At 48.8% G+C, this 15413-nt stretch overlaps 4 protein-coding genes across 4 annotated transcripts; 1 reads left to right on the top strand and 3 right to left on the bottom strand.

The window, feature by feature from the left end:
• Positions 1–2450: 2450 nt before the first annotated feature.
• Positions 2451–4208, bottom strand: PGRI_066190 (Iwr1 domain-containing protein; the record flags this gene model as incomplete). The annotated part of the gene is made up of 3 exons (XM_040794333.1): positions 2451–2599; positions 2708–4009; positions 4142–4208. The coding sequence occupies 3 exons, from the start codon at positions 4206–4208 to the stop codon at positions 2451–2453; spliced, it is 1518 nt and encodes a 505-aa protein (XP_040649583.1).
• Positions 4209–5170: 962 nt separating this feature from the next.
• Positions 5171–7627, bottom strand: PGRI_066180 (putative differentiation regulator (Nrd1); the record flags this gene model as incomplete). The annotated part of the gene is made up of 1 exon (XM_040794332.1): positions 5171–7627. The coding sequence occupies one exon, from the start codon at positions 7625–7627 to the stop codon at positions 5171–5173; it is 2457 nt and encodes an 818-aa protein (XP_040649582.1).
• A 1545-nt stretch (positions 7628–9172) lies between these two features.
• Positions 9173–10780, top strand: PGRI_066170 (asparagine--tRNA ligase DED81; the record flags this gene model as incomplete). The annotated part of the gene is made up of 1 exon (XM_040794331.1): positions 9173–10780. The coding sequence occupies one exon, from the start codon at positions 9173–9175 to the stop codon at positions 10778–10780; it is 1608 nt and encodes a 535-aa protein (XP_040649581.1).
• Positions 10781–13569: 2789 nt separating this feature from the next.
• On the bottom strand, positions 13570–14042 carry PGRI_066160 (uncharacterized protein; the record flags this gene model as incomplete). Its single annotated transcript, XM_040794330.1, has 2 exons — positions 13570–13780; positions 13942–14042. 2 exons carry the CDS (start codon positions 14040–14042, stop codon positions 13570–13572), a joined length of 312 nt encoding a protein of 103 aa, XP_040649580.1.
• Between the last annotated feature and the right edge of the window lie 1371 nt (positions 14043–15413).

Here is a 15413-nt window from a genome sequence, read left to right as displayed (position 1 = left end):
TTAGGGTCTTTGAAGAACTGCTTCAAAGCAACAGATACCACGTGTAATTCAGTGAATGTAATTGTCCCGATGTTCTCCGCGACCGCCAAATATGTCCAACTAACAGGATACACAAGATAGTTCCTGGGGCACATGAGCCTGACAGCAACTTGCACATCTTCACTCGGTTTGGCAACAGCCTTTCTTTGATAGTTAATATTCCCATTGGATCAAGGAGGCACATGCTTAAACAAAGTGGACTGGTGACGTCTGTCTCATTCTTTTGCGAGTCAGAATGTTGCACGGTTGTTTCGTGTCTGAAGGGTGCAGACGGAGTACAGGAAGTACATATCTCAGTGAATCAGCGAAGAGTGCAAAAAGGACTGGTAAAAGGTAAAAAAAAAAAAATATAATCCATTGTATTTTTTATGTAATTGGCTTACTGTAATAAATTACATTTAAACGGTTTTTTTTTTCCATTTTCTTACAGAGCCTCACATCTTCATAGACTTCCGAGGTCTCGCTTGTTCTATCCGCCCAACGTATGAAAATGAACCATGGAACCAAGCCGAGCTATAATATAGTTTCATTTCCATCCATGGATACAATTCGGGGTATATAACCACATGTGATAGCGTTTATCTGTTTATGGAAACCGGAGAACACGGAGATGCAAGGAAATTTTGATCTTCACTTCAATATTGTGAAATGTCAAAGGCAAAAAAGTGTGAAGATTACGAGATGCTTAGCATCGTGCACCGGATCTGCCCGTTTTCATGCCGAATCCTATTTTGATCTTCGACCTTATGTATGTTTTAGGCCGTGTCTCTCCTTCTGCAGTAGTGGGGTTGGTAGCCTAATATTTTGCGGTGTATGTACGATATCTAGCCTTGCGCTCAAATCTCAATACATTTATCTAGCGCCGTTGGAACGTGCATGTAGAATGCATTTATTGAAATTCTATCCCATATCAGCTAGAACCTGTTCGTACATGTTGGTTGGCTACTAATTTTGCCGCACCCGATAACTTATAGCGCTTCACTAGTTACCGCTATAGGATAGATCTCCTGCAGCATGCGCATTACTGTTTCGGGACATGCAGGTAGACTGATTCGTACAGCCTATAATATCTTGGCATTTGGACACCAAATATCGGTCTGTACTCCCTACACATAGGACTGTGTACAATATAGTTCACAAATCAATAAATCACTAGAAATTAAGCCACAGTCAATATATATTATCAATTCATCAGACTCTACAGCTGCCAAGTACTCTAGTTATCTACAAGATCGACATACCGGCATGTATATCTGAACACCTGACCTAAGATATCACGAACACAATGCAATATATATCTTATCAGCTTTTTCAAAACACAAGCCAACACCGCCTCCTCTACCCGCTCTTTCTCCAAAAATGACTTCATCCGCATATCTACCCCGCATTAAGTCGGCCCCCGGCCCATTCCCCAATCTCATCACATCTCACGATGACTGCATCGAATCAAAACCACGTGGCACAATAATTAACTCCTTCCTATCTCGACACTAGCCAAAAGCCGCACCCAACACAATCCAGCCCCTCTGGTTGGTTCGACCGGGGTAGGTCGGAGAATTGAACGTTGGCCCACACCCGTTTCGTGCTTTTTTAACTTTGATGGCCTGACCTCCCATGCACGGGTGCTGTTCCGACTATATTCGTTGTCACTTACTCGTGGATATATTTTTGGTGTTGGAGAGGGGTGACTGCGGATGACCTTCGGGGCTGAGTATTGAATTGAATGCAGATGATGCGGGGGCTATCTTGGATTCACATGCTTAGACGCTGTTGGATGTTGGGCTTAGATGCTACTGGTTTGATATTGTATGTATCCCTCCACGGATGCCTAGAAAGGTGGTATAGTATAGTAGTATAGGATGTGGTAGTTTTGTTTCAGGTTTTCAATTTCAATGCAGGATCGGCGGTGGGGGGCTTTCATCCTGGTTTTTTTGTCTCGGAGATGACTCTTTATTTCATCATCACCGATAAGACATGGATGTATCAAGTCTGGTAGATTAACAGGGTAGGACGCATCTCCCGAGCTGAACTCGTATAGACTATGGGTATACTGCATGTGCAGTGTAAGGATCGTATCCTGTTCAGCATCAATGCAACACTCCTTTGCCTGTTGCCTACTTGATATACCCAGTCAACAAGTGGGTAGGCCCAACCATTTTTTTTGTCACCAGCTGGGGCCTGCAGGGTATTCTTTTGTCCAATTGACCAGGTCTTGGCTTTGGGAGTCGCAGCAAGTAAGATAGTACCAAATGAAGCTTGAATTGATTTGTACATATGGAGTTTGAGGTATCTGCGGTAAATCAAGGCAAACGCCCGACCAACGGAGCGCTGCTAAAACAAGAACAAAGAGAGGCGGGCAAATAGCAGAAAGGCAGTGTCGCTTTGTTAGACATGATCAATCAAATCAGGGATCAGTAGTCTTCATCCGAGTCTACGTGCCCACGGTAGCGAGACATGTACCCAGTCCCGCCATCCTCGCTCGCAGAATCATCAAAATCAAACTCGTCGTCATCAGATGACACTTCTTCATCTGGGTAATCGTTGGCAGGGTGGTTTTCAGCTATGGTCGAAGAGGGTTAGCGAAAGTCTATGGGCTAAAAATGGAGGAAAAGAAGATGATGGAAGCGAAGGGTAAATAGAGGGCAAAAGAAGGGATAGAGTCACATACCATTGGAGTCAGCATCCTCACTATCCCATTCCTCCTCGTCATCTTCAATAAACTCCTCCCAGATTTCCTCGTCCTCGGCCGTGATGACAATGACACCCACTCCAGGCTGAGACTTGGCGATATCCTTTTCCTGCTGGTCGAACTCATATTCGGCGAGCGGGTTCTTCAGCATCTCGGCTTCCGATAGCGGACGCCGGACATAAACGTCGTAGACATAGTCGCCTTCATCATCCTCCTCCACGGCCTGTTCAGTTTGCAGCGAAGTTTGCAGCGGTGTAGGTGCGACCCTGGGTTCCTTGGGCTGTCTTGGCTGGTATTTCAACGGGGGCTTAGGAGCTGCACTGAAAGCAGGCTGTGAATATGCAGGCTGGGGAGCAGCCGGTTTGCTAGCGACCTGAGAATCGAGGTCCATCCGATGGTCTTGGTCGCGTTCGAGCTCGAGTTCCAGCGCAACCTGCTCTAAATCATGGGCTAGGCGTTCAGACCCCTCATCCCAGCTCCTCTGCTGCTGTGTCTGGGCGGATTTCTCCAAGGTATCAGATAGATGCTGCTTCGCAGCTGATATAACACCCTTACGCTCCTCGCGCCACCGCTTCTCGGCCTGGTTAACGACAGGTCGTTTGCGTGGTTTAACTGGCGAAGGGGGCGTGGTGTCCTGGAAAAGTTCCTTGGGCTTGATCGAGAGAGCTTTTGCCTCCGCTACCAGATCCGAGACCATGGATGCTTTGCGCGAGTGCGCATTCCGCTGCAACTGCTCGACCAGCACAGCCACACCAGGGGCAGGACCGCCAACGCGTCGTTTCTGAATTCCCCCAGGAGAACTTCTCAGGGAGTCGAGATTTGAGCGCGAGATCTGGAAGCGGCGCAGGGCTTGCGCGCTGCTGGAAGATGTCTCCACTGAAGCTGGGCTGCTGTCGCGCACTGACGGTGGGTGGGAGCCATCAAAGCTAGCCGCAGAGCTGGGCTGCAGGTCGGTGAAGGGATTAGGACCTCCGTAAACAGCACGTTTGTGCTTTTCTTCTGCTTCTTTACGTACAGCTGTAATGCGCTGCGCTTCGCGGAATTCTGCTCCCGGCGAGGTGGCCCGCACCATGGGCACACCCATCGAGGATCCTGGCGCGCGCCGGTTTACATGAAGGCTGCTTACTGAGCGCGGACTGCGCAGAATCCGCTGCACAGCTGGCGTTGCTGGTGGGCTTGGAGATGCATCTGCACTCGCTCTCTCGCTAGCTTTTAGAGTGACTCTGTGGAAGACAAAGTCGGTGAAGCGCCGCTTGGTTTGGTGGAGTGCAGATTGAATGACTGAGGGGTAGGTTAGTGTCTGTCGTCAATGTCGGTCGAATTTTCATCTCTAGGCGCAAGCACTTTCATGGTATCATGAATCTTTTGAGATGGGTCTACATTGCGGGGGAGAAAAAACAGGGGGATTCATACATAGGGTCTCGACGGGCTCTTCCTCACGCCGACGCTTAATGTTAATTTGCTCTGGTGGAAGCGCCATGATGCAAAGTTGGCGCAGATTTTGCGATGGCTTGCTTGGGTTTGTGGAGGAGGGATGAATGGATGAGGCGGTTTGAAGCATCCAATTTGATGTGTCCGATCCTTTCCCGATTTGGCCTTACCAGTCACGTGATCTGAATATTGTATATGACAGATGGATGAGAGCAAAGTGAGGAAAGGTGAATCAAAACTGAGGAATTTTACATGTGGTTTGAATTAAACAGGACACTACTACCTACGTATGTACCAGCAAAAGGCTAATATTCACTCGATCATGCCGATCGAAGCCTGCTCAACAGTTTCAGCCTTGATATCAGATATAACTTCTGACTTGGTACAACATTGTTTTCATATATAAAATCTGCCTGATTTCTATTATAGATAGATGATCATTTACATTTCTAGCTAGTGTTTCAAGTTTGATATGGCTAATTTTCTGCTAGCAGTAAAAGCCAATAGGACCAAAGTCCCAAGTGGTCGCTATGCAATGCGATAATCACCGCCACGACTCGCCCCTCTCCATGGTCATCATCCAGTGAAACATGCGGCGTACTCACAGCCCCAGAGCAAAATAAAGAGATAGAAAAGTGAAAAGTCAAAGATAAAAAGACGGAGGAGACTCAAAGCCAGCTAGCAATACAAGGTAGTAAAAGAAGGGAAGATGGCATGAAAAGGATTAATAGGGGAATAGATCATTGCGAACGGAATATGTCCGGACGAAGAAAGGGGGAAAATCCAAAAAAAAAGCAAAAGAAAAAGAAAAGAAAAGGGTTGAAAGTGAATGGCAAAGAGTCAGAAGTGAAGAGATTATGACGAATACAAGAAACGAATCAGAACAAAATGGGGGGAGGAAAGACATGACAATCGAAAAGGGACTATATGTAATAACAGAGAATAATGTGGCATTAGGTTCACCGAGGACAATGAGTCCAAGGTTGCATCCTTCGGAGTATGCGAATATAATTATTTGGCCCCAATCTCCTCTTCAGCCCAGCCGGGCAGCGAGTTTTCATTTTGAATAGCCAGGCCAAATCCTGAGTGATTCAGTCCACCGAGAGCAGAGAAGCTAGAGAAGCTGCTTTGAGGCTGGTGTGCACCTACGCGGCTGTGGCTGGATTGACCAGAGACCGGTCCGAAGGGCTCCTGGGAAAATGAGGGCAGGCTGACAGCCCGTGAGTGCGAAGCACGGGGCACACTGAGGCTGCTGGTGCTTGCGTGGTGACCGTGTCCCGATCCATTTGTCACACTCAGATAGCTGTTGGAAGACTTGTGCTGGTGCATAGGCGGGTCCATGTTTCCATTTGACAAATCACCGCTGCTGACGCCGTTGTACAGCGAGTGCTGTGGCTGGGACTGTGTCTGTAGGCTGGATAGGGCCATAGGGTCGTGAAGATGGTTCTCCTGATCCTGTGCCTGATGAGCGGACATCTGGTTCAGGTACATGGTCAGCGGGTTGCTCGAGCCGACATTCAGAACCCCAGATGAGGACACGTTCCGCAGCGGGTGGCGTTGTTGTCCATTTTGAGAGGATCCCGAGGCTGGGGAAAGGGCTGGGCGAGTCGGGCTGGACTGGGAGCCAGACTGGCTGAGGTTCTGCTGGAATCCGTTGAGAGCGGACGGCGGTGACTGGCCTTCTATGCCGGCTCCGTTGCGGTTCTGTTGTCCATTCTGGTTGTTTCCGGCTTGGCGTGGTGGGTTTCCGCAGCGGTCTTTTCCAAAGTTGATCTTGAATCGCCGGTAGTCTTCCCGATTGCGCATCCCCTCAATAGCCTTGATGGCATTGGCGATGTTTGTGAAGTTGACAAACGCGCAGCTCTTCTCGCGCAGGGTGTTCACCAACTCGATCTCACCGTACTCCGAGAAGTCCTGGCGAAGGCGTTCCTCCGTCCAGGCCTCGTCCAAGTTACCAACATATACATTGCGTGATGCACCGCCGCTGACGGCTAACGCAATAGCGGGCGGAAGAGGACCGGAGTGTTTGCCCCATCCAATCTTCAGGCGTCGGTTATGGATCATCAGCCCCTGCAGATTGCTCAGGGCGTAGAAGGAGGCAGCCGAGGTGGGGTCGATGAATGTAACGAAGCAAATGTGCTTATCTGGGATATATCGAACATGATGCAGCAAGCCTCCGCGGACGACATTGCAGATCTCTTCAATAGTAGTTTCGGGGTGGATGTTTCCAAGGTAAATGGTGCGGTTGCCGAGATTGTTGACACCGCCCGCGGTTGTTGCCACGGCGGCCGCGGCAACGGACTGCTGCGCAAGCGCATTAGAAATTAGATCACGATCCGCGGTGTTCAGCACGTGAGCATATCCCGGTGCGATTCCAAGGAATTGCGCAGCATTTTGCTGTTGAGTCTTGGACACATAAGCACAACGGTCCTTGCCGTAGAACACCCGCTTTGGCGCTTGCCATTGCTGCTCCTGGGGGAGCTGGGTGACAGCCTTCATGGCATTACTGATCGACAAGAAATGGACGAATCCAATTGCCTTCTCCTTGACAATCTTAACGGTGTCAATGGGCCCAAATTTGCCCAGATCCTCCCGCAGGTCATCCTCAGATGTTTCCTCGGGCAAGTTTCCAAGATAAACGTTACGCGACGCGCCCGACTGTTGAACAGCTAGGGCGACTGAGGTGGGGACCTGTGAAGGCTTACCCCAGCCAACTTTGATGTCATTTCCCTTGATAGCCAACTTCTTCAAAATGGCGTCTGAATGGAAATGAGTGGCAGAGCTGCTGTCCAAAAAGGAGATGAAGGCGCAGTTCTTATCAGGGAGCAGGCGCACCGACTCGATTTGACCGCTACGCACGTGATTTAAAATTTCCTCGGCGGATGTTTCAGCCGGGATGTTTCCAAGATACACAGTGCGACTAGTACCTGACAGCATACCCGGGGCCACGGAAGCTTGGGGGCTACCTAGAGCCGTATTTCCCATACCTCCGAGACCATTGATCGGCGATTGAGGACCCATCATTTGGGAGTTCATACCGTCAGGTGACATCATTCCATACAAACCGTGGTTTTGCATTCCTTGCGTTGGGCTGTGAATATGGTTCTGGTTGTTTTGGTGACCGTTGCCATTGGCCTGTGAGAAGCCACCAAAATTGGCAAACTGAGGCGAAGCAAAAGCCGAGGGAGTTCCTGGTTGGAAAGGACTGCCTACTAGCAGCTGGGAGGGAAGAAGAGGAGTGTAGTTCATATCGAAGCCGGAAGCCATATCGGAGTGTTGGCCTGCGGCGGTGTTTATAGCGGGTATATTGGCGCGACGAGAGTTCCGGTCCGAGAATCCTTGAATAGGGTTGGGATGGTTATTGTTGTAAGCTCCGTGGGAAAAGCCAGTATCCCCGTTCAGCGCGTATTTAGACCCGTGAATTAGACGCGAATTATTCGGGATGTTCGATACATCCGAGGCTTGCATGGCGAGATAGATCCAAAACTTGTCCTAAGACAAGAACCTAGTCTTAGTCGGGGATGAGATGCCCTGACTACCAGACTGAGAGGCTCTGGGAAGAGAAAGGGGGAAAAAATAAAGGGAGGATTATCAGATCACCATTCAGGAGATGACTCCACACCTAAGATCACAGGGAAAAATAAGGAGGGAATCGGGAGAAGAAAGAGTGTATCTCCAAAAAAAAAAAGCTCAAATGGAGACGTGTCTAAATGGAAGTTCACAAGTCAATTGGAATGTTTTCATTTTGGGGAATGAGGAGAACAAACCCGTCCTTTTCTCTTTCAGAGAATGCCACTTATATATATATCACAATCTCCATGCAGAACAAGTATCAAATTTCCTGAGAGAAGAGAAAGAGAAACCAAAGTGAACTACACAGGCATTAGCTTAAAGAGGTTAGGAAAATTCAAGGGAAGACCTGAAGAAAAAAAAAAGGGGGTAAGACTGGGGGAAATGGGGGGGGGAAGTGTTTACAGTTGACAGGCTTGGACTAGCTTTTTTTTAAAAAAGAAAAAAAAAACAATAGAAATTAATCCTTTAAATAAAGAGAACAGAAACAAAAAGGGTTAAAAAAGAGCGTGGAGAAAAGGAATGAAAAGGTAAGGAAGTGAATCCAGGTAAGGTATGGAGAAGGGAAAAAAAAAAGCATTAAAAGGGGGAATAGGGAGTGGGTTAAGGGGCCGAACTAACTCTTCATATAATCAGTTCTATATTGAAATATTGAATACATATAGCTTTTATATCTAATATAAAAAGTAAAAGAAACCAAAGAATTTAAAATTCTTTGGTTCAAACTTCGAGTTCCCGTGGCTCCTGCAGAATTGGATCAGGACCTAATCTCCCCTGTTCATGGCATTAATATAAACTGTATGGAGTACGGCCACCTACATCTTTTGAAATCTTTAATCTCCGTTAGGTCCCGTGACCTATATCTACAATCCATTCATGTATGGATATCCCATGATAGCTATACAACATATAATTATGGAGATGAGAGAAAGCTCTCTAAGGTGCTTAGGAGTTTAAAATGCAGTGTTGCTCGAATGTATATCCCTTTACTATAACCGCAGATATACAGTACATCTTATGGTCAATAGAATGATAGATTTAAATCAGATATAGAATCCATGTTTAAAATCTAATGAAATACTGAAATCATAAAGACAGTTTGGGTAACTGCAAAAAGGCCCTTAGAATATACCCCGAAAGATATCCGAAATTTAATGCCTCAGGCACCCGTGGGGAATCCCGCATCTATCGGAAATTTACCCCTCTACCTCAATGTGCGATTCCTCCCTTGGACAACTTGCAATTGGGAAGAGATAAGAGTTCTATTCTCTGCATATCAGGTGAGTCCGCTCCTCACATTCCAATCTGTCCTGGCTGTATTCCTTCAGCCTTACGGTGTATGACTCACAGATCAGACCCTATATTAATTATCTCTCCCACAGAACTCTCCCGCCACAACCCAATCAATTAAAGCCTTGGGTTGCAAGGACTAAATTACAAGTCATGTCTACCAACATCTACATCGACGAAGACGTCGGGAGAGACGAGCCCTCCGCCACCGGCACCGAGACCGCCCCCTACAAGACCCTCGTTCACGCCTACGTTCAACATCCCCCCACCACTGAAGGCATTCAGTACCTCACACGCAAGTCCCAAACCGACGCTGCTGGTGAGGATGTTGACCCTGCAGCCAAATTGGAGTGGAAGCCCGCCACAAAGTCGGCAATGAAGAAGGCCAACAACCTCTGGGAGCAGCGCAAGAAGAAGGCCGCCAAGGAACACGATTTAGCCATCCGCGAGAAGGCCGAGGCTGAAAAGCGCCAGAAGGTCCTTGAGGACGCCAAGAAGGTTGTGATCAAGGAGGATACCTCGCTACCCAAGCCCGTGCGCGTTCGTCTGGATGTCACCGACCCGGCCATCGTCAAGCTGCGCACCCCCGAGTCCGATGAGGCTGGCACCCGAGTCCGCGTTCTGGGCCGTGTTCACCGCGCCCGCGCCCAGAAGGATGTTGTTTTCATCACTCTCACCGACGGCTACGGATACCTGCAGTGTGTCCTGACCGGTGATATGGTCAAGACCTACGATATCATGACCCTCACCCTCGAAACCTCTATGTCCATCCACGGTGAAATGCGCGCTGTGCCCCCCAAGCAGCACGCTCCCAATGACCGCGAGCTACACGCCGACTACTTCGAGATCATCGGCAAGGCCGCTGGTGACAAGGAGGCTATTACCACGCGTGTGGCGCCGGACGCCGACCCGCAGACTCTCTACGACAACCGTCACTTGGTTCTGCGTGGTGAGACCTCTTCTTCCGTCATGAAGGTTCGCGCCGCTACTCTGCGCGCTTTCCGCAAGGCTTTCGAGGAAACCCGCATGCTGGAGGTGACCCCTCCCGCCATGGTGCAAACCCAGGTCGAGGGCGGCAGCACCTTGTTCGGATTCGACTACTACGGCGAGAACGCCTACCTGACCCAGTCCTCGCAGCTGTACCTCGAGACCTGTCTCCCTTCCCTGGGTGATGTGTACTGTGTGTGCCCCTCTTTCCGTGCCGAGAAGTCATTGACCCGTCGTCATCTTTCTGAGTACACACACATCGAAGCCGAGTTGGACTTCATCACCTTCACTGATCTGCTTGATCACCTCGAGGATGTGATTTGCCGCGTGATTGACTACACTCTGGCTGAGCCCGAGATTGCCGGATTTATCAAGCAGCTCAACCCCGACTTCAAGCCCCCTTCCCGTCCCTTCCTCCGCATGAAGTACGACGATGCTATCCAGTGGCTGATTGAGCACGAAATCCCCAACGAGGAGGGTCAGCCCCACCAGTTCGGTGATGATATTGCCGAGGCTGCTGAGCGTCGCATGACCGATATCATCAACCAGCCCATCTTCCTGACTCACTTCCCCGCCAATATCAAGGCCTTCTACATGAAGAAGGATCCCCAGGACCGCCGTGTCACTGAGAGTGTTGATGTGCTCATGCCCGGTGTTGGCGAAATTGTCGGTGGCTCCATGAGAATGGACGACTGGGATGAGCTGATGGCCGCCTACAAGCACGAGGGCATGGACCCCAAGCCCTACTACTGGTACACTGACCAGCGCAAGTAAGTTTTGATATCCGCATTTGTTCCTACTTTCTCTTTTATTCGTCCATACTAACATTTGGACAATAGGTATGGTACCTCCCCCCACGGTGGCTACGGTCTTGGTCTCGAGCGTTTCTTGGCCTGGCTGTGCGCTCGTTATACCGTCCGTGACTGCTCATTGTACCCCCGGTACACCGGCCGTTGCACTCCTTAGATATGTCAAAAACAAAAACAAAAAGTATAAGCATGATCACGACAGGTACGGGAATGTGGCATTGGTGTTACAATGGATGAAGAATGAAATTTCCTTCAGATCAATTAAAAACGATTCTATTTCCATCTTACGTACCCGAGGACTCTGTACAGAGTATCTTCATAATGTAAATCTGGCTTGCCTGCCTGACGGATATCCACCTAGCCTTGCCATACCCTGTAAGATTCTTTGCACTGATACCCACCATTATACACACTATAGCCCCCAAACATGCAGTCTTAGCCACTCACCTGCACATAGCCAAGAGGAGTCTTCGTCATGGAGAATCTCCCAAAATATATTTTCCAACCCCTAGAATGCCAAATCCCACATGTGCAAATCCCAAATCCCTCGGAAACCAACAAACCGTTGCCGCTGCTACTGCCGTTGCCGTTGAAACCCAGCCCAACACCCTGGTGTCTGGGATTACAAAACCAACCAAAACGGAAGCATGCAGGTGCACGCACCCTAAAAAACCCGAGTCACGTCTGCATACAAGTTTGGCTAGATTCATAACACGGCTGTTCACGCGCAGCGTGACACGATCTATCATGCCTTCCGCGTCGACGTCGGCCCCTGACCAATGAAGGGTATATTGGGGGTTTGCTTTGGCTTTGGTGTTGGCTCTGCTTGGTTTGAGGTTGGATCTGGCGTTGGCTCTGGCTCTAGCGTCGGTCTGGCGTAGGCGTTCGCTCTGGCGTTGGATGATTTGTTGGTTCTGTTATTGGCTCTGGCACTGGCACTGGCACTGGCACTGGCACTGGTGCTGGCACTGGTGTTAGTTCTGCCCTGGTGTTGGGTTCTGCTCTAGTGTTCGCTCTGGCGTTGGCTTCGTCGTTAGATCTAGTGGTTTTGCATTAAGCACTGGGGATGATGCTGGATTTGGATTTCGATTTGGCCATGACTTCCAGCCATAACCAAGGCCATCGATGGGACCCGGTCGTCTGGTGACGCTAGCGTGCTGCGAACCCAGGTTGCGATCAGTGGGGAATAGGATGGATGTGAATCGAGGAGGATATCGGTTTGGATATAGAAAAACATCGGAATCGAGATGGAGGGACAAAGTCCGGCCATGGTCACCGGGGGATCGAACCGGTGCGGTACTGTAGTTAACTCGGGGGGAACCCTGTCCCTGGACCATCTCCTCTCCCCCTCCTCCTCCTCCTCCTTCTTCTTATCCTCATCATCCACACAGCCGACAATGGGGATGGGTTAGTAGGGGCTTTTCTTTCGAAAGAAAACGAAGAGACTTAAGACGCTTCTCTCTAGGAGACGGAAGGGGAGAGAGGAAGAGTCTACAGAGGCGGACCGTGCAAGATGATTCTCAAGTCGATCTCTGAGATAGGTCAGTACAGCCTCTTTTTCATAACAGAACAAAGTCTTCAAGTGTCTTTAGCATTGAAAAGAGAAGAGGTGTGTCTCCGTCTACAGGAAAAGAGGCGCACAGCGCAAGGGTGATCCACCTCACCGTGAGCTTCCATTGCACGAAATCACACGGAGATAGAATCCGTAAGCCCACAGGGATCCCATTCCGCTCGACCCCTTCGAGAAACGCTCAGGCAGCCCTAGGAACCAACAGTGGAGATTCTGTTTTCAATGTCCAAGTGAGTGTGATTAGAACTATGTCGGTATTTTGGACGGGGCACATAGTATAGGCGTGTGTAACATCAACGGCGTACTTGTCCCTCACTTTTCTCTTTCTGACGTTCTGACAACCGCAACTCGCCCCAATGACAGACAGATGCAGCTCAAACTCGGTACCGTTCCCTAGGGACCCGCGTTGTTTAAACCGTCGATCTTTATGTTCGTATTCTTTTCCCACTCCCTTCTTCGGTTCATTCGCCTCATCGCCGGGATGACTTTTCCGTGCACCGGCTGCGCTTGCATGGGGTTCCACATACTATGGGTTAGTGCTGCTGTCACTAAAAAGTAACGGGCGTATTTCAACCCTCATACCGGGGTTTGGTATGTATTTTCGACTCGACATTCTAGGCGTCTGAAGCCTATAAATGTTCTCATATCAACGAGACCACAGCTGCTGGCTGAACAACACCTCCTGCTATTGCCACCGGGTAAAAGTACTTGTCTTTTCCCTTTTCTGGCTCTTTGAGTCGGACACATGTCGTCATTTTTCCTTTTCCTTTTCAACCACCCTATTCATGCATAACCCGGGCAATACTAGCGCGATATGATATGACAAAACACAACACACCATATATTCACATCCCATAGGGTAAAATACCTCAGGGAAAAGAACATGGGTGTGTAAAAGTAGCGTCATGAGCTATATCATCTACCACTTGCAACATTTAATTTGTCTTATGCCTTTTTCAAGACCTGGGCAAAGATAAAAGGAGGACACTCTCATGATTGTTCTCCTAGAAAACATCAACATGCATAAATCGTTCATTATGCCAACAACACGCCCAACACGACCTAGGATTCTCTAGGCCACGCCCTAAGAAACAAAAAGGCAAACAATCACCGAAAGTCGAAAGTTGAAAGACAACCATAGCGTTGGTTCTCATTGAAAAACCGAAAGCTGAAGAGTGTGACGTTCAGCTCGCCTCCCGGACGCGTTGAAGGGCGATGTGGATCTCCTCGTTTGACGCCCCGGAGCGAATGAGGGAGACGATCTGAGCGACAGACTCGCTATGAGCGTCACGCATGACGCCGACTAAATCTTCCAGGAACTTTCGGTAGTAGTTCAGGTCGACTTCCTGCTGGCGGATCTGTTGACGGCGCTCAGGTGAGTCGTTGGTGTCTTCGCTGTGGGGAGGTCACGGGGGTCTCAGCTTTGGATAATTTAAGCGCTGCTGGAAGGGATTTTGTTTACGGGAAGATGGGGTTGAAAGAGGGAGACAGGTGAGAGAGGTAAAAGAGAATGGAAGATGTCTGTTGCAAAGTCGGGCGGGAAGATGACTACTCACCTTGCATTCTCCCTGGTTACCGACCCAGTTTGGCGGGCTCCGTTGCGGTCTCCTGGAGCTCCTTGGTCATTCATGGAGTTGGCTGCGGTGCGGTCTGACATCTTGAGTTGGACCGGGTCAGGTGCTGTCAAGGGGATCCTATGTGGGAAAAGGCTTGGGTATGGTTTTGGCTATCGTGCCCGAAGCCGATCTTATGAGGGTTTTTTTTTTTTGGTATGATGCTGTGTCTACCTATAAAATATCACAACCTCGTAGCGGTTAGCAATCTACTAGGGAAGAAATCGATTTCTAAGGGAAAAACGGGGGCGAAGGGTTCAAGAAGGCGAAGTATGAAATATTGATCAGGTATGAGGGGTTGGGGAGGGAGCGGTCGGCCATACGTGGTTTATAGGCAAGTGTCACCCGACTTTCAAGTAGATAGCCTTATACATAGAATTTGTAGAAAGTTGAAAAGATAAGACTTGAAGACTTGAAGAGGAAACACGAGAGGTTAAAGAGAGAAAGGTGGGACCTTTAAAAAGAAGGTATTTTGGGGGGATACGCTGGGCAGATTGCCGCCAGTTCTATTTCGTCCGCCAAACTAGAACGAAGAGATATCAAGGGATATTTCCTTGGGGCTCTCAAGCCTGTGTCATTGTTAACACATTCACCTCTCAATTCCAGTAAGAAAAAAAAATGAAATCGAACGAAAAGAATTGCATTGTAGTTGTTCATGACACTGGAGACCTCAAATCGGCCCCGGATAAAATTGCCAGCCAATCGTCAATCGTGTTTTGCTCCACGCCGAACGTTCAAGTATCATGTTTGAACCGAGGGCTCATGCTTTTCTATTATTTTGTTTGCACTTGGGGACGTGGGGGGGTGTTGGTGTGTGGTGTTTGTTGGTGTTGTTGTTTTGGGGTGTGTGTGGTGGTTGGGGGTGATTCTGATCCTGGCCTGTGGTTTGCTGGGTAATTGTTGCGAATTCGGCACTGTATTCGCATTTTTATTCACATCTGTATTCGAATTTGTTGAGATCTCTTTATGTTGTAGATCAGATAGATTGTTCCACAGAGACAAAAACATTCCTAAATCTGTGGCGACTTTGGACTTTCAGAGGTAGATTTGGAGCCAGTGGCAATGATTTGCATATTTCTGTCCAAATAGATCTCAGGAGACAGGAGCAGCCAATTGGGACGGCTAGCACTTTATCGGCGGGTAGACTCGAACTAACTGCAAGTAAAGTGTGTAAGTTTAGTAAAGATGGAATTCGATCTTATCACTGTGATTCGTTCAAATGTGTGGACCTTTTGCCTCGAAGCTGAAGCAGTGAATAATGGTGGACGATCTGTTGAAACGTTGATGTTTCGTCCAGTCACAATCCGAACGGTTTCCTCTGGACACCCCTGGAAACGGGTTGTGTTTTCCTTCAAGCAAACACATTAAAGAGGTAAAGTTCCCTGTGTCTTCCAATGTTGTCTTGATAGGATTTC

The sequence above is a fragment of the Penicillium griseofulvum genome, assembly GCF_001561935.1.
Source record: "Penicillium griseofulvum strain PG3 chromosome Unknown contig_91, whole genome shotgun sequence".
NCBI lineage: Eukaryota > Fungi > Ascomycota > Eurotiomycetes > Eurotiales > Aspergillaceae > Penicillium > Penicillium griseofulvum.
This window is presented reverse-complemented; position numbering and strand designations above follow the sequence as displayed.